This window comes from Tachyglossus aculeatus, chromosome X2 (genome assembly GCF_015852505.1).
Source record: "Tachyglossus aculeatus isolate mTacAcu1 chromosome X2, mTacAcu1.pri, whole genome shotgun sequence".
Lineage (NCBI taxonomy): Eukaryota > Metazoa > Chordata > Mammalia > Monotremata > Tachyglossidae > Tachyglossus > Tachyglossus aculeatus.
The window spans coordinates 26,860,200-26,886,317 of record NC_052100.1 but is presented as its reverse complement, the minus strand read 5'-3'; the positions used below and the strand labels follow the sequence as shown (position 1 = coordinate 26,886,317).

The following is a 26,118-nucleotide window of genomic DNA, read 5'->3' as shown; positions in this document are numbered from 1 at the left end:
AAGACGATGATCCGCCAGCTGCATGCAATTCTGGTCATTTCACTTAAGGGACAGAGACAGGAAACCAAGATAATAATGATAATAAATAATGATGGCATTTATTAAGCACCTACTACGTGCAAAGCACTGTTCGAGGTGCTGGGGAGGTTACAAGGTGATCAGGTTGTCCCACGGGGGGCTCGCATTCTTAATCCCCACTTCACAGATGAGGGAACTGAGGCACAGAGAAGTTAAGTGACTTGCCCAAAGTCACACAGCTGACATGTGGTGGAGCCAGGATTTGAACCCATGACCCCTGACTCCAAAGCCCGTGCTCTTTCCACTGAGCCACACTGCTTCTCTAAGACAATAATACCCCAGAGCTTAGAACAGTGCCTGACACGTAGTAAGTGTTTAACCAATACCATCATCATTATTATTACATTCTGTCAAAGATATCCTGTGACTTTCCCAAGGTCACACAGCGGACAAGTGGCGGAGCCAGGATTAGAACCCAGGCCCTCTGACTCCAAGGCCCTTGCTCTTTCCACTAGGTCACACTGCTCCACACTTGTGGGTGGAGAATATATCTACCACACTGTTATACTGTATTCTCCCAAGGGCTTAGTACAGTGATCTGTAAAAAGTAAATGCTCAATAAAAACAATTGATTGATTGATTCTGTGACAGTGCAAGGAAAATATAATTTTCCATTTAAAAAAAAAATGAACACTTCCACCAGGTGGATACCCACATCCAAGGGTGTCTAGTTCACAGGTAGTCTCCTGCCTCTGCTATAGTTTTCCCAGAAAGAACCTCTAGCCCCGGTCCTGCGGGTTGAGAAAAATACTTTTCACAGTGGTCAGGCATATCACAACATTGTTTGCCTGCCTGTTTTCAAGCAGGCTGTGTGTGGGTAGGGATTGTCTAGCTGTGCATCTTGGACAGCGCCCAGAACAATGTGTGCACTTATTAAATAAGGAATTCAAATAAGAGACAACATTATTGAGAAATGGTTGGCTAATCCAAACTCAACAGTCATTTTTGAACATGGCCGCAGTCAAAATGATGTCAAGCTACAGTATGGGCAGAGTTTCTCTGATTCAGAAGGCATGAAAAGATCAAAATGAGATGTCCTCTAGATACCCCAAAACAGCTCAGGGGAACTCCTCATCTTCCCACCCAAGCTGTATCCTCCCCGTGATTTTCCCATCACTGTTCTGTCGGCACCACAGTCCTCGCTGTCTCATAAGCCCACATCCAAGGCATAATCCTTGACTCATCTCTCTCACTCAAAACACATATTCAGCAAAATGATATTCAGATGAGGAAACTGAGGCACAGGGAAGTTAAACGACTTACCCAAGGTCCCACGGCTGGCAGGTGGCAGAGTGGGGATTAGAACCCAGGTACTAGGACTTCTAGGCCCGAGCTCTTTTCACTAGGCCTTGCTGGTTCCCTAGAAAACTGAAGTGACTTATCCAAGGTCACACAGCAAGGAATGGGTGGAACTGGAATTAGAACCCAGGTCCCCTGGCTCCCAGGGCCATGCTCTTTCCTCTGGGCCATGCCACTTCCAAACAGCACAATGGGTAAGTAGGCAGAAATAGGTATGGCACATTCGGCTAGTACAGTGCTCTGCACACAGTAAGCGCTCAATAAATACGATTGAATGAATGCAAAATTCGTTCAGGGTTTTCAGTGTTTTTGACCAGTACTGTGCTTGGCACGTAGCAAGCACTTAAACATCACAATTACTATTATCACACAGCCCATTGGCAGCCTGAATGACTCCAGCCTAGTGCCAATGCTATGCCTGGGAGCCATAACTCTAAAAGCAGTAAGCATTTAATAAACCTCAGCATTGGAGACAGCAGCAGGGATACCACATAGTCTAATGGAAAGAGCTTGAGCCTAGGAGTCAGAGGATCGGGGTTCTAATCCCAGCTTTGCCACTTGCCTGCTGTGTCATCTCGGGCAAGTCACTTCACTGAGCCTCGCTTTCTTCATCTGTAAAGTGGGGATTCAGTACCTGTTCTCTCTTCTGCTTTGATTGTGAGTTCTATGTGGGACAGGGTCTGTGTCTGACCGGATTATCTGGTTATTTGATGGCTGTAAGCTCCTTGTGGGCAGACACTGCATCTACCAACTCCATTATACTGTACTTTCCCAAGTGCTTAGGACAGTGCTCTGCACACAGGTAAGTGCTCAGTAAGTACCACTGATTAAACTACCCCAGTGCTTAATATAGCGGAGGGCACAGAGTAAGCGCTTAACAAATACCACTATTATTATTAGCATTAGAAACAGTAGACTCACGACCCACAACAGAATGGATGAGCTAGGATCTGGACTTAGAGTTTATTCAAGCGCTTAGTACGGTGATCTGCACACAGTAAGCGCTCAATAAATACGATTGATGATGATTTTTAAATGGGGTTGGATTAGCTATCCATCTGCTAATTCTAGAATTTTCTGGAGGAATTCTGGAGGTCCTCCTGAAATGTCCATGGCTGATAATGACGTATACATTAAACACCACGAACATCTCAGAAGGATCGCCAGAATATACATCAACATCATCAATCGTATTTATTGAGCACTTCCTGTGTGCAGAGCACTGTACTAAGTGCTTATATAGCTACATAGCTATATAAGCTATATATAGCTATATAAGATACATAGCTGTATCTAGAGGACATCTCATTTTGATCTTTTCATGCCTTCTGAATCAGAGAAACTCTGCCCAGACTGTAGCTGACATCATTTAGCAACACAGCTTATTCATATTAATGTCTGTTTCCCCTTCTAGACTGTAAACTCCCTAAAGGCAGGGATCGTGTATTGTACTCTCCCGAGCACTTAGTAGAGTGGTCTGCACACTGTAAGTGCTCAATAAATTCCATTGCTTGATGGCAGCCTGTTGAATTCTTCTTTAACCCCAGTGACCTCTGGGGACAAGGGGAGAGGAAATCCAGGGCTGGAGCTACTGTTCATGGTGTCCACAGGCAGACCCACCTCTCCAAGAAACCATTTATTGGGCTGGCTTCTCTCCGAGCCCCACCAGGGAGGGCAAAGGAGGTGGGAATTGAAAGGCAGCCCGGCCCATATGCTCTGGAAACATCTAATTGCAGCAACACAGAAACATTCAACGGGAGCCCCCTTCAAACACGCTGTCAGTTGTCCCCTTCAGTGTTCAAACCGGCAGAAATAGAAGCCAGGGCCAAGCCTGTTGTTTACTGCCGATCCCAGCCTTGGCAACGCTGCAGCGCTGAGAATCAACCAGAACCGGGGGAGAGGGTTGAGCCACAGCCCTCTCTCTCTCGCTCCCAATAATAATCACTATAGTATTTATTAAGCACTTAAGTGCGAAGCTCTGTAGTAAGCACTGGGATAGAGTCAAGAGAATCAGGTCAGACACAGAACCTGTCCCCTCGTGGCACTCACGGACCAAGTTGGAGGGTATTTAGAGAAGCAGCGTGGCTCGGTGGAAAGAACCCGGGCTTTGGAGTCAGAGGTCATGAGTTCAAATCCTGACTTTGTCAAATGTCATCTATGTGACTTTGGGCAAGTCACTTAACTTCTCTGGGCCTCAGTTACCTCATCTGTAAAATGGGGATTAAGACTGTAAACCCCCCGTGGGACAACCTGACCACCTTGTAATCTCCCCAGTGCTTAGAACAGTGCTTTGCACATAGTAAGCGCTTAATAAATGTCATCATTATTATTATTATTTCCTCCTCATTTCCAGAGGAGAGAGTGGAGGCCAAGAGAATTTAAGCTACTTGCCCAGGGTCAATCATTAGGATTAGAACCCAGGACCTGTGAGTCTAAGGCCCCTGTGGTTTTCCCAGTCAAGACTAACTGGGTCTTTTGCATCCACATCCCTGAACCTCCAGGCCCAATTCCCAAGCTCCTGACCACTAGCTTTGAGGCATTCCATGAGTGTCTTCTCTATAATCTGCTTTCTCCTCCCACTGTACCCAAGCTCATACTCTTCATTCCTCTCAAGCTAACCTACCCACTATATCTTATTCTCACCTCTCCTGACCCCAACCCTTCTTTCCATGCTCTTCCCCCTGCCTGAATTCCCTCCCACTTCAAATCCGACAGAACACAGTGCTCCCCAGTTTCAAAGTCTTTCTAAAATACTACCTCCTCCAGGAGGTCTTCCCTGATTCATTTTTCTTCTCCCCGGGTCTTATGACCCAACTCCCACTTCAGCAACTCTGTGCCAGCTGTTGACTTGGTAGGTACTCACAAGCCCCATAACGCTTCTGCGTCTATTGACGTATATACCCTACTGCTTATGCACTTACTCATCTATTTATCCAATTTACCTTTTACGTCTTCTTCTATCTGTAAGTGATTTTGTGTTTCTCTCCCCTCTAGATTGCAAGCTTTCTGAGAGCAGAGATCCTGTCTTCCAATTCTATTCCCTCCCTTCCCAAGTATTTAGTACAGTGCCCTCCGCACAGTAAGCACTCAATACATACTACGATTTGATCCAGTTCCAAGGTAACGAAAGGGCAGTTCACCATTTGAAACCCAAATGAATCAAGGCTAGCTACTTTGCAGTCAGTTCAGGCATGCGGCTGTTTGCGTCTATTATGGGTCTATTATGAATCCAACTATACTTGGAATATCTGTGAAAGAGTGTGTGAAGCTTTCTTGCAGAACAAAAAACCCCCACAATACCACCCATATTCAGGGACTGGGATATTCTGAGAGAGCCATATGCGACTATTGGGTCTTCAAAATATTCTATTCAGTGGGTCTGCTTTCAGGTTTGGGGAATTTTGATTTCTTGCCCTCTGGTTGCAGGAAGATTAAAGATGGGACAGCCTGGACAGTGGTGGTTCAAGTGTAACCATGGACTTCTGGAGGAGTTCACTTCTGCAGCTGGCATTCACCCTCACTCCTTTGCAGATCCCATGCGGTGAGCTCTAGTCTGACTGCCCAAGAGCTCAGGGGGTGATCGGAATCCGGGTCAGGGGATGGATCCAAAGAGGAAGGGGAGGAGAAGGGAGAAACGTCGGGGAGGGCTAGCCACTCGGGAATGAGTCGAAAGACCCTGGGAGTTGGAGGATCTGGGCTCTGCCACACGTCGCCTTGGGCAAATCACTTCACTTTTCTAGATCTCAGTTTCCTCATCTGTAAAGTGGGGATGAAATACCCATTCTCCTTCCTACTTAGACTGTGAGCCCCAGTTAGTACAGGGACTGTGTCTGATCTGGTGATCTTGTTTCTGCTCAGTGCTCAGTATGGTGCTCAGCACATATAGTTAACCCTGAACAAATACAATTACTATTATTACTATGATTAATAATACATTGGGATATTTGATCGCCATGGCCCATCTGTAGGGAGTGGAAGGGCGATCAATCAATCAATCCATCCATCCCGGGCACCCAAGTTAGGAGCGGGCAGCGGGGCAAAGGATGGATGGCCTTGAGTTTGTGAGTTTCACTCAAGGCTTAGAGCTGGGGTTTGCTATGGACCCCCACAGACACACATACAGCGAGGAGGACCATAGTACACTAATGTGGTTTTTTTTTTAACTGGCATTTATTTAGCGCTTACTATGTGCAAAGCACTGTTCTAAGCACTGGGGAGTTTATAAGGTGATCAGGTTGTCCCACGGGGGGCTCACAGTCTTAATCCCCATTTTACAGATGTGGGAACTGAGGCACAGAGAAGTTAAGTGACTTGCCCAAAGTCACACAGCTGACAAGTGGCAGAGCCGGGATTTGAACCCCTGACCTCTGACTCCAAAGCCCGGGCTCTTTCCACTGTGAGAACAACCAAAGCAGGGTGGCCTAGTGGATAGAGCACGGGCCTGCGAGTCAGAAGGGCTTGGGCTCCAAACCCAGCTCTGCCACTCGTCTGCCGTGTGACCTTGGGTAAGTCACTTCTCTGGATCTCAGCAACCTCATCTGTAAAAGGAGGATTAAGACTGTGAGTCCCATGTGGGACAAGGACTGTATCCAACCTGATTAGCCTGTACCTGCCCCAGCGCTTAGTACAATGCCTGGCAGCGGAAGGAGCACGGGCTTTGGAGTCAGAGGTCATGGGTTCAAATCCCAACTCCGCCAATTGTCAGCTGTGTGACTTTGGGCAAGTGACTTCACTTCTCTGTGCCTCAGTTCCCTCATCTGTAAAATGGGGATTAAGACTGTGAACCTCCCGTGGGACAACCTGATCACCTTGTAACCTCTCCAGCACTTAGAACAGTGCTTTGCAGATAGTAAGCAATTAATACATTCCATTATTATTATTATTATTAACAAATACCATAAAAAACCAAGAACATTGCCTTATTTTAAGTTGCAGTCCTTCCCTGTAATTTATTTTAATGTCTGTTTCCCCTGCTAGACTGAAAGCCCTTGGAGAGTGGGGATGGTTTCTACTTCAAGCACTTAGTACAGTTCTCTGCCCAGAGCAGGCACTCAGTAAATACCACTGATTGAGGTGACCAGACTCATTAAGCATGGTCTAATCAGTCTCATAGGGGTCCCATTATCCTAACACAAAATTCAATAAATCCACACTCCCTGTCAGCCCCCCAAATCCCTTGATATTTTGAGGATAAACAAGGGTTTCTAACTTTAAGAAAGTACGGATAGTTTCTGTTCCGAAGAAGTTTATCAAGATATAAGATGGAGCCATGTATTTATTTAAGTGCATAGAGAGATGTATTATCCTTTGTTCTTTCAACAGGTTAGTAATTACAGGAGCAGTAATTAGCCTTGAAGGAGAGTACACAAGACAATAGATGGATACTGTGTGCTGTAGTGAAGAGATATATAGTGCCAAGTGGATTATTTTCAGTCAGAGCTAATTATCCTCTTCATAATACGTGACTCTTTTTTTCTTGAATTGTAAGTAGGAAACTGCTGAATAGAGTTTTTTTTTTCTCCAAAACACCCTGAACCATGGAGAGAAATGGAAATCAAATACAATAAAAGGCTTGTTAAACAATGAGGAAGATCATATATAAAGGGAGTCTGAAGAAACGTTCCCGTTTATCTCAAGTTATAGAAATGAACAAATGCTTATCAGAAAAGGATCTTTTCTGCCACACCAATGGCATAGGTGCAACAAGTAAACGTAACTAGTTTTGGTTCTTGAGGCAGAGGTTAATAAGCAACAACTTTGACAGAACCTCTAAACTCTGTCAACAAGAACTACGGTTTGAGAGGTCTGATGAGGAGGCAGAGAGAGACTGGATTTGAAGCCATTCAATAGCTGGGGGTTGATGGATTGAGCTATTTTAACCCTCACTTCTTCTTTCATTCATTCATTCATTCATTCAATCGTATTTATTGAGCACTTACTGTGTGCAGAGCACTGTACTAAGTGCTTGGGAAGTACAAGTTGGCAACATATAGAGACGGTCCCTACCCAACCGCAGGCTCACAGTGTAGAAGGGGGAGACAGACAACAAAACAAAATGTATTAACAAAATAAAATAAATAGAATAGTAAATATGTACAAGTAAAATAGAGTAATAAATATGTACAAACATATATACAGGTGCTGTGGGGAGGGGAAGGAGGTAAGGCGGGGGGGGATGGGGAGGGGGAGGAGGGGAAGAGGAAGGAGGGGGCCCAGTCTGGGAAGGCCTCCTGGAGGAGGTGAGCTCTCAGTAGGGCTTTGAAGGGAGGAAGAGAGCTAGCTTGGCAGATGTGCGGAGGGAGGGCATTCCAGGCCAGGGGGAGGACGTGGGCCAGGGGTCGACGGCGGGACAGGCGAGAATGAGGCACAGTGAGGAGGTTAGCGGTGGAGGAGCGGATTCTCCCTAATCATATTTGTTAAGCATTTATTATGTGCCAGGCACTGTTCTAAATGCTGGGGTAGATACAAGATTGGACACAATCCATGTCCCACAGGGGGTTTGCAGTCTTAATCTCCATTTTACAGATGAGGTAACTGAGACACAGAGAAGTTAAGTGACTTGCCCAAGGTCACCCAGCAGACAAGTGGCAGAATAATAATAATGATGGCATTTGTTAAGCGCTTACTATGTGCAAGGCACTGTTCTAAGCGCTGGGGAGGTTACAAGGTGATCAGGTTGTCCCACGTGGGGCTCCCAGTCTTAATCCCCATTTTACAGATGAGAAGTTAAGTGAGTTGCCCAAAGTCACACAGCTGACAAGTGGCAGAACCGGCATTAGAACCCATGACCTCTGACTCCCAAGCCCAGGCTCTTTCCACTCAGCCACACTGCTTCCCTCATGAGCCAAACCCCCCAGAGATGGAAACTGCCGATTACTGACAGGACCAGATGGCAAATATGACTGTAAGCTCTCTGTGGGCAGGGAACTTGTCTACCAACTCTGTTGTACTCTCCCAAGATCTGCATACATTAAGTGCTCAATAAACACCACTGATTGATGTTCCTTCCTGTCCAATGTAGGATAGGAGTTTTGCACCCAGCCATGGAACCGCCCCCCACAATTTTTCCCTAGGTTGAAATATTGTAAACAAGCATGATTCCCCAGATGGTATGGTACTTTTGGAAGCGTGGTGTTGAAACGCGGCCCCAAATCCTCCCAGCATCTTCCCCTCTCTGCTTCTGCATTGCATGCGTTTCAGCGTGAGCCACTGATTTGTGGCACAAAATACCAATCAGAGCAGAAGAGGGGAGATGATTTCAGTATATAAGTAAGAGTCCAACCGCTAACATGGCTGCTATTATCGTGCCTGCGGTCTGAGTGTTGGAAACGCTCGGTTTCTGTGGTTACTGCCAGTAAACCACAGGAAAAAAATGTAGCCGGATCCTTCTCTCCAGTCACAGTGTACTCTGGAATGAAGATGTTAAATCAGATGATCCAAGAGAAAACTTAGAGATTCCTTCCTTCTTTTGCTTTTGTCAATTAGTATTCCCATGATTTTCTCAGGGTCACACCTGAAGAGTTTCCTGTACTCTACTAGTCTTGGATATGGGAGGGAGAATCAAGCAGAGGCCTACCCATTCCATTTCAAGCTTAGGCAGTGGCTAGTGAGTGGAAGGCAATCTACTACAAGTCAAAACTCACCCATGCTGGGCAGCAGTGGAGAGAATTGAGGGTGGAGACTTGAGTTTACCACGTGGAAGGTGGCAATGGGAAAACCACTTCCATATTTTTACCAAGAAAAGTCTATGGATACGTGACCAGAATGACTGCAGATGGAGAGTGAAGCGTTCTTGGAGGGATGTGTCCGTGGCATCATCGCTCTGGGTCGGAAACGACTCGACGGCATAAGGCAAGATTCCCATGATATTGCATCCTTATTTCCAGTTCTCACTAAAGCAGTTTTGGGGTGGGTAAAATGCTCAAGAACAAAAAAAGTTGGGGGTGGCTCAGGTCTCACAAACACTCCATCCCATCCCATTAGTCAATAGTAATTGAGTGCTTACGGTGTGCAGAGCACTGTATTAAGGACTTGGGAGAATTCAATAAAGTTCCGAGACGTGGTCCCTGCCCACAAGGAGTTTATAATCTACTGAGGACAGGGTACCTTACTAAGCACTAGGAGAGTACAACAATTTGAAGACATGATCCCTGCCCTCGAGGAGTGCATGATCTACTGTGTGCACAGCACTGTGCCAAGAGTCGCCTTGTGGATAGAGCATGGGCTTGGGAGTCAGAAGGACCTGGGTTCTAATCCCAACTCTGCCACGTGTTTGCTGTGTGACCTTGGGCAAGTCTCTTCACTTCTCTGCCTCACTTTCATCTTCTGTAAAATGGGGATTAAGGCTGTGAGCTCCATGTGGGACGTGGACTGTATCCAACCTCATTAGCTTGTATGTACCCCAGCTGTTAGTTCAGTGGCTGGCACACAGTAAGCACTTAAAAATTCCATTTTTTTAAGTGTTTGGAGAGTACAATAGCTAGTAGGTACTATCTCTGCACACAAAGAGCTTACAGTCTATTTTCCAATAATTCTTCACCCACTTTTCTCTGATCAATTCACATCCTCAGGTTGCTTAACTTTGCTTCGTTTACATGCTCTCCTGACCGGAAAAACTCCAGAGGAGGCATGGTAGACACATGCAAATGGAGGCACCAGCAGCTGAACTGAGGCTTCCCCATTCCAGGAAACCATTCCCACGATCAAATCCATGCCCTTGAATATTCTCAGACAGAGAAGTGGATCCCTCTTAGGGGCTTAGGCATACCAGCCCAGCCAGCCAGATCCCCAAAACTGTAATGCATTGCCTTCCAATCTAACTCTTCATGCCATCTTGGAGACCTTAGGCTGACCATTCCGGCTTCGTTCATACCATCTGCGATCACATTCGGCTGTTTCAGGCCATTTAAGAAAACTGCACAAATGTCCCCAAATTGGAACCAATTTGGCTGAAATGATCAATCTTCCTCCTACCAAATTTCAGCTTCTTTTGCTCCATTGAAATTCTTGGATTTCCACCACTCACGATACCCCACGGGATCAATGAATATCATTGATTGTCTGATACCATATAACACAAGATGACACTCAAGAATAGAGGACAACCCTTGGCCTCCTGCCCACCCCCCACATATGATTATGGGGGTGAAACTGATGAAAAACGGACTGTCCAGTATAATCCCAAATGGCCACAACAATCTAGTCTCAACAAAAGGAAAATAATCAAGCTACTTTGGCACTTCCCATACACACCATATGTGAAAATTCATTCATTCATTCAATTATAGTTATTGAGCACTTACTGTGTGCAGAGCACTGTACTAAGTGCTTGGGAGAGGACAATATAACAATAAACAGACACATTCCCTGTCTACATTGAGTTTACCATATAGAGGGGGAGACAGACATTAATATAAATAAATGATAGGTATGTACATAAGTGAGGTGGGGCTGGGAGGAAGGATAATGATAATAGTACTAATAATGTCATTTGTTAAGCACTTACTATGTGCAAAGCACTGTTCTAAGTGCTGGGGAGGATACAAGGCGATCAAGTTGTCCCATGTGGGGCTCACAGTCTTAATCCCTATTTTACAGATGAGGTAACTGAGGCACAGAGAAGTTAAGTGAGTTGCCCAAACTCACACAGCTGACAGTTGGCGGAGCTGGGATTTGAACCCATGACCTCTGACTCCCAAGACCGTGCTCCTTCCCCTAAGCCATGATGAAGGGAGTAAGTTGGGGCGACGCAGAAGGGAATGGGAGAAGAGGAAAGGGGGCCTTAGTCAGGGAAAGCTCCCTGGAGGAGATGTGTCTACAGTAAGGCTTTAAAGAGGCGGGAGAATAATTTGACTGCCAAATTTGAGGAGGGAGGGCATTTTATGCCTGCATTCAGAGACTCTGAGAAGCTGAGAACTAATGACAGGCATACAAGGAAGCTGAACTTATTTAAATATTTTATTTAAGAGCAGGATATAGAAAAGTCACTAAATCCCTCCTGCAGAAATGAGGAACTTCAAATGAGCACCTCAAAAGTACTCTGAGCCTTCTGCTCCACCCCCAGTTCAGCTCCCCAGATTGGAAAAAAAGTCTGCACCTGCCAGATTCTTATTTCACCATGAGCACACCATTTTTGGGAAAAGAAATCAGTTCAATACTATTAGAATGCTTCTGCTCATTTGGGATGCATAATATTGAAGACTTTTATAAATGCCTCAATCATACACACTGTGGTCAAAATTTTCTAGCTTGAATTTGTATTACCGAGCTCTACCAAAAACCTAGCTTGTTCTACTTTAAATCTACAACCTCAATCACTGAGATCATCCTATGTAGAAGGCATAAATACGAAATGGATTCTAAATGAAAGGGAAAAGCAGTACTTTCTCCAGTTAAAGAAATGCACAACCCACACATAAGAAGTAAATGTTACTAGAAATTAGACTTAGCCTAACCTTACATTGCATAAGGAGGATCGCATTATCCTTGGTGCACAAAAAAGTGCAGAGAATGTTAATCTAGAGTCAGGCAATACAACCTGACTTACTAGAATGAGCCTGGGAGACAAGAGACCTGGGTTCTAGTCCTAACAATATCATTTGCCTGCTGTGTGTCCTTGGGCAAGTCACTTAATCAATCTATGGTATTTGCTGAGAACTTACAATCTGCAGGAGAGAGTTCAATAGACCTGGTATTCCTGCCCACAAGGAGCTTACAATTTACCGTCTCAGTGTTCTGTTTCCTCACCAAAATTTGGGATTCGTTGTCTTTAACTCTTAGACTGTAAATCCCATGTAGGATATGGACTGTAACTGATCTTATATGCTAGAACAGTGCTTGGCACATAGTAAGCGCTTAACAAATGCCATAATAATAATAATGATAAAAACAATAATAATGATGATATTTGCGGAACATTTACTATGTGCCAAGCACTGTTCTAGACTCTGAGGTATTTACTAGAAATTCAGGTAAAATACATTCCCTGTCCTACATGGGGCTTCTAGTCTAAGGTGGAGGGAGAACAGGAATTGAATCTGCATTTTACAGTTGAGCTAACTGAGGTATGGAGAATTCAAGGAATTTTCTTAAGGTCACATGGCAGACGAGTGGTGGAACTGGGATTAGAACAGAGGTCTTCGGGGTCGCAGGCCTGGGCTCTTTCCACTAGACCTCTCTGCTTCTCATCTTTAATTTTCACACTTATGTGTTCAATAATCAATCAACAGTATTCACTATTTTCAGTGCCTGGGAAAGCACAATTTAACAATACAAAAGACACATTCCCGGCCCACAGTGGGCTTACAGTCTAGAACGGGACTGGTAATAAATACCATTATTACTACTGGTAGAGTAGTATTACTAGAGGATCCCCAAACACCTGAAAATCCAATTTTTCTGATGAAAGAGAGAATCCGTTTGACAGTTCATTGGATAAGCTTTACCTGAAAGAGTGAATGAAAATCTCTGTGAACTCCTTTCAAAGGGCCAGAGTTAAATCACGTTGGCAAAATAACTTCTGACATCATTAGATTTTTCAGTAACTGAAACATCACGTAGGGGGATTCATCTCCATGGAAATTTATGGGTTTTGTTTTGAACACTTCTCAACTCCAGAGTGATCAGTTCTGTTCATGCTGTTTTGGCGTTCGCTTGGCAGAGTGGCAAGCCGCTATCAGCTATCATCCATTGCATAAGGCAATGGAGAAGAGTTCCAGGAATTGCACTTAGACATCCTGGTTTTAGCGGGGCCTAAGTAGCTATCACTCTGTTGATGACACCAACCCCTGGTTCTCCTTGATCTTCACCTTCCGTCCCCTTTAGTGGAACAATTACCACCCCCCTCCACCATCTTTGACTGTGGCCCTTTGCTCCCAGATTAGATAATGTAAGGTGTCTTTTCACCAATAATAACCGTGGTATTTGTTAAGCACTTACGTTATGCCAAGAGCTGAACTGAGCAGTGGGATAGATACAATCAGATCAAACATAGTCCCTGTCCCACATAAGTCTTGCAGCCAAACCCAGTGGGAGAACAGGTATTGGATCACCTTTTTACTGATAAGGAAGCTGAAGCACAGTGAAGTTAAGTGAGTTGCCCAAGGTCACACAGCAGGCAAATGGCAGAGCTGGTTTTAGAACCCAGATCCCTCCATTCCCAGGCTAGGGCTCTTTCCTCACTGTTTCTCTAATACACACTTATTATTCACTAAAATGAATTTCCTGATATTAGACTAAGCGTGTGGTGGGCGAAAGCAGCTACCGGCTCCTTCTCAAGACACACTCCATCCATATGTGGAAACATCCACTGACTTAGTATATTAATGAGATTAAAGACCACCTAGTATGATGGAGATAGGATTTCAGAAGGGCCTTAAAGATGGAGAGAGTAGTGGTCTTCCAGAGGTGAATGGGGGGAAAATTCACCCAGAGAAGAACATTCTTAAAAGAACAGGCAGCGTTTACATTTCAGCTTCACTCAGGTAACTGAACAGAAGCTTAGGTAAGAGTTGTTTCTTAAAAATAGCTTCTTGAAAAAAAACATGTTGACTATCATTCTGTCAGTGGGCCCGTTCTCCGCAGCTCTCTGGGATTCAGAGTTTGGGCTATGGAGGCTAATCATAGTTCTTGCTCCTGGGAGCCTGGGATTCAGCTGGAATTCTGGAGTCAGAGGGCTTAGATCCTAATTCCAGCTCTGCTACTAGCCTGCTGGGTGACCTTGGGAAAGTCACAAAACTTCTCTGGCCTTAGTTTCCTCATCTGTACAATGGGGCTAAGATACCTGTTCTCTCTCAGACTAGGAGTTTCACAGGGTGGCTCAGAGCAGGTAACTCGTGCAGCCAGGACTAGGATGAGCAGAGTGGTCTAGTGGAAAGATGCCAGGTCTGGGAGTCAGAGGACCTGGGTTCTAATTCCGACTCTGTCACTCATCTGCTGTGTGACCTTGGACAAGTCACTTCACTTCTCTGTCTCAATTCCCTCATCTGCTAAATGGGGATTCAATACCTGTTCTTTTTTTTAATGACATTTATTAAGTGCTTACTATGTGCAATGCACTGTTCTAAGCACTGGGGAGGTTACAAGGGTGATCAGGTTGTCCCACAGAGGGCTCACAGTCTTAATCCCCATTCTACAGATGAGGTAACTGAGGCACAGAGAAGTGAAGTGACTTGCCCAAAGCCACACAGCTGACAATTGGCAGAGCCGGGATTTGAACCCCTGACCTCTGACTCCAAAGCCCGGGCTCTTTCCACTGAGCCACGCTTCTTCCTCCTATTTAGCCCTGGGAATACCCTGGGCCCTGATTATCTTGTATCTACCCCAGTGCTTAGTACAGTGTTTGACACATACCACTTAACAAATGCCATTATTATTATTAATCAAGATCTCGACTCCCAGTTCCATGCTCTTCCCACTAGGCCACGGTGCCTCAAAACTATACTCTGCTTTTCGTATTTTTTGGCTGCTTATGTCGGCTTCTCTCCCACTAAGGGCAGAGACCGTGTCTTTTCCTCCTGCTGAATGCTCCCAAAAGCATTGAACAGTCAGCCCACAGAACGCAATCAATGCTGCCAATTATGCGGGGATCATGAGGGGCCCCGTCCATGTATTCCGTGGAGCAGGAGTAAATAACCTGGAAAGTTATCGAGATGCTGTTGCACACTGAAACTTCGTTGGTCTACTAATCACCGAAGAACACACTCTCTTTAGCATGAGATTTCCCCTCCTTCCTGTTCTCGGCTAGAAATACCATGAGAACAGACTGTCTCACCGTGTTTTCAGATTTCCACTTCCAGCCTCTGCCAAAAGCAGGAAGTGCAGGAGTGGGTGAGGATTTGCTTTTTTTTTTCGTTTTAAAACACTTTATTGAGTTTTTGTTGATTTATATAATCTCATTAAGAGCCTTAAATGTAAGGAATAATACCTGGCACTGCATAGTTCCTCTCCTAGGGCAATCAGAGCTTCTCTTCCCACATTTGGCAAAGTGGTAAATGATTATCCTCATTTTAAAGGTGGGGAAAAAGACACAGACTTGTCAGTCACCCAGGCAATGGAGTAATTTTTCCCCTCTAGACTAAAAGCTTATTGTGGACAGGAAATGTGTCTACCAATTCAGTTGTATGGTACTCTTTGGGGCGCTTAATACAGTGCTCTGTCCACAGTAAGTGCTTGATAAAAAGCATATTGATTGCATTTTATGAAATTCAGGTCTTAGTGTCTCTCCCTGGCCCTGTTTTGGATCTGAAATGCTGCAAGGTAGTAGTAGTAAGAGTCTTTAGAGTATTTATTAATTGTCCACTATGCACCAAGCACTTTACTAAGCAACGGGAGAGGATACATGGCAGGAAACATGTCTCCCAACTCTGCTATATTCTACTCTCCCAAGCACTCACTACAGTGCTCTGTAAACAGTTAGTGCTCAATAAATATGATTGCTTGATAGGTGAGAATTAGGTTCCCTACCTCTCAATGGGCTCACAATCTAAAGGATCTATTGCCAACTTGTACTTCCCAAGCACTTAGCACAGTGCTCTGCACACAGTAAGTGCTCAATAAATACGATTGAATGAATGAATCGATTTTCAGCTCAGCAGCTTTTCTAACTGCCTGCATTCAAGACTTATAAAAAACAATAATAATAATAATGATGGTATTTGTTAAGCACTTACTATGTGCAAAGCACTGTTCTAAGCGCTGGGGAGGATACAAAATGATCAGGTTGTCCCACGTGGGGCTCACAGTCTTAATCCCCATTTTACAGATGACGTAACAAGCACAGAGAAGTGAATTGACTTGCCCAAGGTCACACAGCTGACAATTGGCAGAGCCGGAATTTGAACCCATGACCTCTGACTCCCAAGCCCGGGCTCTTTCCATTGAGCCACGCTGCTTCTCAATGGAAGTTCAGCCAGCGAAAATAAAGCATTCCTACACGAATGTTCAAAACTTCCTACGGCAGAGCAGACTATGAACCTATGAAGTTGTCCACAATAAACAAATAAACCCAAGCAGAAGTGTGTGCACAATGCTTTCTCAAGACAAGGAGTATTCCAAATATTTCTCTTCCTCTAGGTTCCAAGCACAAGGTCAGTCTGAGCGGCAGATCAGTTTCAAGATCTGAACTGCTCAGCTAGGCAAACGAAAGTCTCTAAAAGACAGCTCTGAGCCCAGGTACCCTGGGGCTTTTAGATGTATATCCCATAATTGATTGATTGATCCCATAAAACAATGACCGGCCACGAAATCTAAAATACCCATTTCATAAATTAAACGTCAGTATACATTTTGGATCCACCCTTGAACCTTGTCCAGAGTAAGCACTTAATTCCCTAAGTATTATTAATTCAAATGAGACTAAGAATTCCAAGTCTCAAACAATAAAGTTAATATTGGAAGGGGAAGATGTTAGAATCTATTATTATTTTTAGTGACATCATAACATATCCATTTCACCATACAGCAGAGCACAGGGAATCCCATTAACACACCTACTTATACCGTCCTGACAGACCCCTGAAATAAATTTGGCTATTTACCTAGAACTAATTTTTTTCCTGCCAATTTTCACATATTTTTATTGTTGCCATAGAATTCCTCTATGCAACTCAAGGAAAATATGCAAATAAAATCCCCAAGTGACGTTGTATTATGTATTGTTGTATGGTGTGTAGCTGCCATTAAAGCTGAGGTAAGAGATGTCCCCAACTGTGCCTTCCAATGACTGATTATTTTCTTTAGGATTTGTTGGTTTGGGTCAGTGAAATACCCAAACCCACTAACTACAATCTTTGAACTTCTAATATGACTGGATTTAAGAAATTGTAAAAATCGAGAAGTCTTGAAGTAGATGATGAGGTATTTCAAAAATGTGTGCTTCCAAGTACAACTTTTATTTACATATGTATTCATGGGGAGGGGGAGATTTTCAGAGCCACACTTCACACAGCTATCTAGTTGTTCTAGGCTACGTCCCTTCTTTGACATGACCACAACAAAACTCTTTTCTCCTCTTAGTTTTTAAAAAAAACCAAAACACCAGAAATTAAATGCAAAAACATGCAAATGTAACGCTGTTTGCAAATTTAAAGTAAAAGTCTCTGTCGAAAAATGCAAAAGTTCCCATAGCAACATTAGCTCCCATCTTAAATCTTTTCAATTCTATTAAGCCAATCAAAGCAGACTCTAAATGCAAGCAGTACATGCAATATGGATGATTTAAGATCTTTTTCGAAAAGGATAATTTTGTTCTTCATCTTTGCCCTCCAATGCCAAGCAATTCTTATTTTTCATGAATGCAGCTTTTTATTTTACTACCAGCTATTTCATGAACTCTACGGAGGAAAATCCCACATGGTCCTGAACGTTTCTTTAAAAAACTAATAATAATTGTGAATTCTTGCAAGCGATTTGGACGATGTTTATTTTTCCAAAAACCCGTGAAGCAGATGGGAATGGTAACAATGCTAAGAGACTTCCATGAATTCCCCTAACCCGAAACGGTATTGGATAGTTCTGGACATCTGGAGCAAACATGGGGGAGGGAAATGAAACATTTCTTCAATGTACTCTAAGTCTAAAATAGTATCCCAGTGTTGGAGCCATGAAGAAACCCTGAATGAAATGTAGCAATGGATACAGCAGAAATCTTAAAATGAAACCAGCTTGCTCGATTGGAGCTATTTATAGTGTTCTAATGAAGAAAGCAGCTGGGTTGGGAAAGCATGTAACTCTCTGCTTGCAAAACCAACTGGTCATTTCTCTGGGATTCATATCTGCAGAAAAACCTCCTTCAGTTTCTTCTGACAGGTGGAGCCTGAAAAAAAAAATTACAATGTTTTGGGCAGAACAGGGGAGTTTCCTTAAAATATCTTTTGACAGCTTGGTCAGAAAGCTGGATTTTCTGGTAACACTGAAAAGCTCAGAAGTTTGACACAAAAATTAGGGCTGTAGAAGGGAAAGGCTCGGGTTGCGGCATCCGTAAATGTGAGGATAGGTGTCCAGGAGAGTGGGGGACCTCATTATTCAAATCAGTCGATAGTATTTATCAACTGCTTGCTCTGCGTGGATTTACCCAAAGTCACAAAGTTGTTCTCAAAATCAAACAATACTCTATTTCCCCTTTTACCTGTTTGAAAACGCTGTTTTTTTTTACATAGGCACACACTGGACCCAATCTGGTTGGGGTTTGCTTAGTGGAAGTCCACACCCCATTTTACTCTGGGGTTATTTCCCTAACCTGGAGGCTAGAGAGAACCCTAAAGAGATGCCCATCTCAGAGTCCCTTGCACTGGGCAAGGAGGGGACAGGAGGGTCATTACACAAACTATATTTGCTTTATTGCTGGATCCAGGTCAGCGTTTCTGCTGTTCTAAACCCTCATATATCTTGGTTCTTACATGCACAGCCAGGCCGTTCTCATCTGCAATTTGTGCTGTTTATTTTTCCTTGCTGAACTTCATTCTGACCTGTCTCCAATTTACCAAGCAATCAGCTTCCCAGAAACTGGCCACCACTGTCCTTTCTCTCACCCCGCCAGCCCAGATGTCTTACCTAAGGGTTACTGGATTCTGAACTAGCTAATTCCTCAGGAAAAACATCAGGAGAGTTTGGGACACCTACTAGCCCTAGCCAGCAGAGTAAATGGGCAGTCCTCCCCTTGCTACTGCGTGGGCACCTATTCAGTTATGCCAACAGTGTGTGTGGGAGGGTAACCAACCTAAAACCATCAGACATTAAAAGCCAGAAAACAAAGGGAGGAAAACCATTTTGTGATAGGGTTGCTTTTTTTTTTTTTTTAAAAAAAAGGTATTTGTTAAGCACTTACTATGCCCCAGGCACTGTTCTAAGCAGTTGAGGCTTGGTAAAGGATTAAAAAATCAACCTGATAAGTTTGGACCACTTCTCTGAAATTTTTCTTAAAGTTGGGACTCTAAAGAACTCTAAAGCAATGAACCCAGAGAGACGTAGGACGTCATGTGTTATGCCAGAAGTGCAGTTTACTTAACGCGGTTACGTGTGCCATATTGTGGTAATCTGCTAGGGAGCACTTCCCCAGGGGAGGGGAGTAAAGCCCTGAGACCACCCACCCATTTGCTCCAGGGCCCTTGTGTGCTCCCTCCCAGGACCTTGAAAACACGGGTGCCACCTCCAAACAAAATTCAGTGCCAGGAGTTGAGAGGGAGGTAGGGAGGGAGGCTGGACACTAACTATCAAAATACCACATGTAAAGGAATCCGGTGCCAAATAATAATAATAATAATAATGGCATTTATTAAGCGCTTACTATGTGCAAAGCACAAATCCAGACTAGATCAGAGAAAGAACAATCAGACTGATACAAAACCAGGTAACTGGCCACCTTAACGCTTTTACAGTTGAGATATCTGAGGCCCAGAGAAGTGAAGTGACTTGCCCAAGGTCACAAAGCAGACAAGTGGCAGAGCCAGGATTAGAAACCAGGGCCTTCTAACTCCCAGGCCTGTATTCTATGACATCTTCATAACACCAAGATAATATTTCTGGAGGTTAGAGTCCTGTAAAGAATCTTGATTGCAAGTTCCAATGAGCTCATTTAAAATGGGAAGTGCAGTTTTCTTTCTGGAAATAAGTGCTCTTAATGGATACAGCATGGGCCCTGGAGTCAGAGGGCCTGGGTTCTAATCCCAGCTCTGCCACTTTCTATTGTGTGACCTTGGGCAAGTCACTTCATTTCTCAGTGCCTCAGTTACCTCAACTGTAAAATGGGCATTAAGATTGTGAGCCCCATGCAGGACAGAGACTGTCCAACCTGATTAGTTTGTATCTACCCCCATGCTTAGAAGAGTTCTTGACACATAGGAAGTGCTGAACAAATACCATTATTGTTATTATTATTATTATTATTATTATTATTATTATTATCATACTGCATATATCATAGGCGATGAACTCCTCAGCCCCCTCGTGAGGAAACTCGGGTTGACGTTCACCTACCTCATGGCCGTCAGCAGTGTTTGTGAAGTGCTTTGAAGCTCTGTAGTGCTTTGTAAGTGCTGAGGGTTATTATTATCAGAAGGAAGCCGTTTGAAACAGATTGGACAACACATTAAACTACACACGCTAACTAGAACCCTTCCTGGCTGGCATGGGGTCAACTGGGCGACTTGGAGCATTTTGGCTGCTTCTTTGTGATATTTTGAATTAAAGCCAGTAAGGAAAAAAGCCATCATATTTTCACAATTTTTTTTAAACCTTTTAGCACTGAGAGATTAAATGAGAGCATTAAAGCTCTGAGGATCAGGTGGGAAATTATGGAAAAGAAACAGACTCTCTAAATTTAAAAGGGGCCAGCTTCACACAATGAATTCACCACCCCCTCTCTTTACACATGATGTCATTATGTTATATTCTCACACCAGAAATAATAATAATAATTGTGTTATATGTTATGCAGTTTGTGCAAAACACTGAACTAAGCATTGGGGCAGACAAAATGGAATCAGAGCACATACAGTCCCTATTTCACATGGCGCCCACAGTGTGTGGGAGGGAGAAACTGGGGCAAAAAAAGTTAAAATGACTTGCCCAAGGTCACAAGGCAGGTAAGTTGTGAAAGAGGTATTAGAACTTGAGTACAGATGGCAAAACAAAGCCCTTTTGAAGACGTAAACTAGAGAACCCCTGCCCGCTAGCCCACCCTCCCTTCCCTTTTATTTCCTTACTCGAGAGACACCACACTCCTCTTGCAGATGTCTGTTCATATAAGGCTCAACTCAGGTATTACTTTCAAATCCTTACCAGCTGGATGCAATACACTGTACTTAGCGCTTGGGGAGGGAGACAGACATGAATATATTTTTGGCCTTTTCTATGTCTTCCCATGCCTGAAAGTCAAAATGACCAGGGCTGGCTTCAGTCACAGGGTCCTCTCCACTACTCATCCTTTGGAGTGTGAGCTCTTTGTGGGCAGGGAATATGTCTGCTTATTATCATACTGTACTCTCCCAAGAGCTTAGTACAGTGCTTTGCACACAGTAAGCGCTCAATAAATATGATTGAATGAATGAATGGCACAAGGAGTGCAGTGTAATACAGTGATGCTATACAGAAGTTGGCCCAAACATAACAACTTGGTGGCTTGCAAAGTAAGCCTTAGAAAGTGAAAAGTTTCTCATCGTCCTCTAGACTCAAAGTTCATTGTGGGAGGTGAACATGTCTACTGACTGTTCTGTTGTATTCTTCCAAGCGCTTAGTATAATGCTCTGCACACAGTAAGCATTCAACACCTTTAATTATGATCTTTTGTTAATCGGACAGTTGGCGGTCAACTAGCCCAATATGCTGATCGTTTTCGAGAAAGTCAATTAATGTGTCATGGTACCCAATTCAGGGGGTCTCCCAGCCCTGCTTCTTGGGAATTGGGGTGGGGGTGGTCTTCATAGTTCCCAGAGCAAGTTGGGTCAAGACAATAGTAGGGAAAGGGCTACCAGCATCCTCAAACAGCAGCTGTCAATCATCAATTGTATTTGATTTCTGGGTGGAGAACCATATCAAGCACTTGGGAGAGTTCAAAAGACTAAGCAGACATGTTCCCTGCCCTCAAGAAGCTTATAATTGTGTGGAAAAGGCAATAAACGAATTACAGTTAGGGAAAGGAACCAAGTATATAAACAGACGTACAGAACTGCTGTGGGGATCCGAAGTGGGGGTGATAAACTAAGTGCTTAGAGTCAGTCAGTCATATTTAGTGAGAGCTTACTAAGCACTTGGGAGAGAACAATACAACAACAGACACATTCCCTGCCCACAATGAGCTTTCAGTCTAGAGGGGGAGACAGGCAGGCATTAGTATAAATAAATACATTACAGATATGTATGCCATTGTACCAAAGCCATCAATATTTGAGCGCTTATATTTACTGAGTGCTTACTGTGTGCAGAGCACAGTACTAAGTGCTTGGGAAAGTACAGTATAATTGATTTGGTAGATGCAATCCTTGCCAACAAGGAGGTTACAGTCTATAGAGGGGGACATTAAGATAAAAGGAAGAGCAAACTTTCTAAAGTAGCATACTCATAAGTTAGATTCCACTAGAACCATTAAGTTATAGGCAGAGGGTGAAGAAAAAATAAACACAACTGAATTTGTGTCTGTAGTCCTGTTACTTCAATGAGGTAAAACCTACTGGAGGGTACAAACAGTCTAGTCAGAGGTGAAAATGTGAAAATCTATCTCTGGCCAATTCTTCTTTTCATCATGGAACTGTACCCTGTGATGGAGGAAAATAAAATTTAATGATCGCTAAGCTCGCTTAGTTCAATGAGATGTGAGCCACAGGGGCCGATTCTTTTCCCCTCTTTGGGATCCAGCAGAGAATGAGGGTGCACTTCAAATTCTGAAGACTACCCACCTCTCACTCCCCAGAACTTCCCCACCTTCAAAGCCTTATTGAAGGCACATCTCTTCCAAGAGGCCTTCCCAAACTAAGGCCCTCCTTTCATCATCTTCCACTCCCTTCTGCGTCACCCTGACTTGCTCCCTTTGCTCTTCCCCCTTTATTTGCATTCATTCATTCAATCGCATTTATTGAGCGCTTACTGTGCGCAGAGCACTGTACTAAACGCTTGGGAAGTACAAGTTGGCAACATATAGAGACGGTCCCTACCCAACAACGGGCTCACAGTCTAGAAGACTGTGTATTGATGTCTGTCGCCCCCCCCCTCCCCAGACTAAGCTCATGGCGGGCAGACAATGTGTTTATTGTTGTACTGCACTCTCCCAAGGGCTTAGCACTCTGCACCCAGTAAGCGCTCAATAAATACGATTGATTGAATGAGTGGATCAGTGAATTGGAGAGCTGGTCAGAGAGGCCCCCTCATCTCACAGGAGAATGTATCCTGCGGTGAGGAATCAAGCCTCAGTAGGGTGAGAAGTTAATGGCTCCATCGCTGGTAGGGGAAATAAAAAGTGCAGACTGCTTAGGGCTCCTGAGAGGTGATGACAAGAGTTAATATTCAGCAGAATATTTCCTTGGGGCCAGGAGATGGCCCGTTAACAGCAAACCCTTCCTGAGCGCTTGAAAACTCTGTGCAGCTTTTGCTGCTTGCAAAGACCCCGTTTGTTACCCACGAGCATTGGGGTTTTACACTCGGGCTCTTTTATTCGTTTAAGCAGTAACTTTGGCAGTTTACCACTATCCCCAAAGGCTTACTGGTTCAATAACAAGGTTACATATGCTTCTGGTACTTACCACCGTAGGGAAAGGGATTCAAAAGAACATCCTGACATTTTTCCTCAATCACTTTTTGTTTTTTAAACTGGTGTTTGTCAAGCACTTACTATGTGCCAGGCACATAGGGTAGGGTAGATAATAATAATAATTATTAATTTTATAAACTGTAATTTTAGACTGTGAGCCCACTGTTGGGTAGGGACTGTCTCTATATGTTGCCAACTTGTACTTCTCAAGCGCTTAGTACAGTGCTCTGCACACAGTAAGTGCTCAATAAATACGACTGATGATGATGATGATAATAATGGCAGCATTTATTAAGCGCTTACTATGGGCAAAGCACTGTTCTAAGTGCTGGGAAGGCTACAAGGTGATCGGGTTGTCCCACGGGGGGCTCACATTCTCCATCCCCGTTTAACAGATGAGGTAACTGAAGCACAGAGAAGTTCAGTGACTCGCCCAAAATCACACAGCTGACAATTGGCAGAGCCGGGATTTGAACCCATGACCTCTGACTCCAAAGCCCATGCTCTTTCCACTGAGCCACGCTGCTTTGCAGCGTGAAGATACACGCTGCTTCCCAGATACAAGGGTTAGGGTAGATACAAGGTAATCAGGTTGGACACGGTCCCTTTCCCACATGGGAATCACAGTCTTAATCCACATTTTACAGATGAGGTAACTGAGGCACAGAGAAATTAAGTGACTTGCTCAACATCACACAGCAGGCAAGTGGCGGACCCAGGATTAGAACCCAGGGCCTTCCGACTCCCAGGCCTGTGGTCTATCCATTAGGCCATGCTGCTTCTCCATTTGGTTCCGCATAGCACCCTTCCAATCTCCCCTCCCCTCCCCGCCATCTCCCTCCCCTACTAGATTGTAAGCTCCTCAAGGACAGGAATCACACAAACTACTGTATGCTCCCAGATGTCCACTCCAGTGCTCTGCACACAGCAGGTGCTCGGATACTATAACTGATTGGCTCACAAGACATCTTTATCACTCTGACACTCATGCCCAGTGAATGAGCAAATAAAACAGATGCTACGGTTTTTGTCATAGCCAGATGAATCTGCCTTTAAGTGCCTATTGGTGTCCAGCAAAGACTACCAAGTGCTAAGCAATAAATCAATTAATGGTATTTATCATTCATTCATTCATTCAATCGTATTTATTGAGCGCTTACTGTGTGCAGAGCACTGTACTAAGCACTTGGGAAGTACAAGTTGGCAACATATAGAGACGGTCCCTACCTAACAGCAGGCTCACAGTCTAGAAGGGGGAGACAGACAACAAAACAAAACATATTAACAAAATAAAATAAATAGACTATGTACAAATAAAATAGAGTAATAAATATGTACAAACATATATACATATATACAGGTAGACAACAAAACAAAACATATTAAGACTGTGAGCCCCCCCCCCCAAAGGGACAACCTGATCACCTTGTAACCTCCCCAGCGCTTAGTACAGGGCTTTGCACATAGTAAGCACTTAATCGTATTTATTGAGTGCTTACTGTGTGCAGAGCACTGTACTAAGTGCTTGGGAAGTACAAGTTGGCAACATATAGAGACGGTCCCTACCCAACAGTGTGTTCACAGTCTAGAAGGGGGAGACAGAGAACAAAACAAAACATATTAACAAAATAAAATAAATAGAATAAATATGTGCAAGTAAAATAAATAAATATCGAGTGTGTAGTCAGTGCAAAGCTCTTTACCCAGCAGCTTGGCAGTACAGTACTAGTCATTTCTTTAGTCATATTGTCTGACTCCCCCTCTAGACTGTAAGCTCACTGTGGGCAGGAAATGTGTCTGTTTATTACAATATAATATTATCCCAAGTGCTTAGTATAGTGCTTTGCACACAATAAATGCAATTGACTTGAATATAACCCAAGACTGGTGGCCCCTTCCCTCAAGGAGATGACAATCTAATGGTGTTCACCTTTTTGTCCAGGAAAAGGAATGCTGAAGTTCCTGGAAGACCACATTAGAGGTCTTGGAAAGCTTTTCCATAGGACCTGGAGGGGGGCGGGGAGGATCCGCGGAAACCCGGAGCATCTTGCAAGGATGGTGACTTAAAATTAGTGGAGGACCATGACGTTGTTTTTGGTTTCACTTTTTCCACCGCCTCCCTGGTCACACTATTTACATTGTCTAGCACTTCACATCTGAGAAGAGGAGGAAAGAAAAAAAAGTTAAAGATTAGCTCAACTCTTTCAAGCTGTGGTAATGCCAAGTCACAAAGGGGCAGAGACATAAGAGGAAAGCCAAATGTAAACGTGTGTAGTTTTTTTTTTTTCCCCAGCTGCCCCAGAAGGTGCAGGGCTAGAAGGTACTGGAACATTCTGAAGTGAAATGTGTGTGAAACTAGAATAGCAACTTCTTCTTTTAGAAACATGCCCCTCAGTAGTGCTTAGTGGTTTTTCTTGTCTTCCACCTCCATGCGAGTCAGCAATTCTGCTCTGTAAGCCTTATTGAATGCATATCACGTATATCCTTCTGCTCTAGTTCCCTTC

General features: G+C 43.9%; 1 protein-coding gene across 1 annotated transcript in view; it reads right to left on the bottom strand.

Moving 5' to 3' along the window:
- The window catches only part of STMND1 (stathmin domain containing 1), an 85,799-nt gene extending 60,440 nt beyond the window's left edge, over positions 1–25,359 (bottom strand). Inside the window, 2 exon segments of the mRNA XM_038770726.1 lie at positions 22,542–22,625; positions 25,341–25,359. Of these exon segments, the coding sequence (XP_038626654.1) occupies positions 22,542–22,625; positions 25,341–25,359 (103 nt within the window).
- Positions 25,360–26,118: the final 759 nt, after the last annotated feature.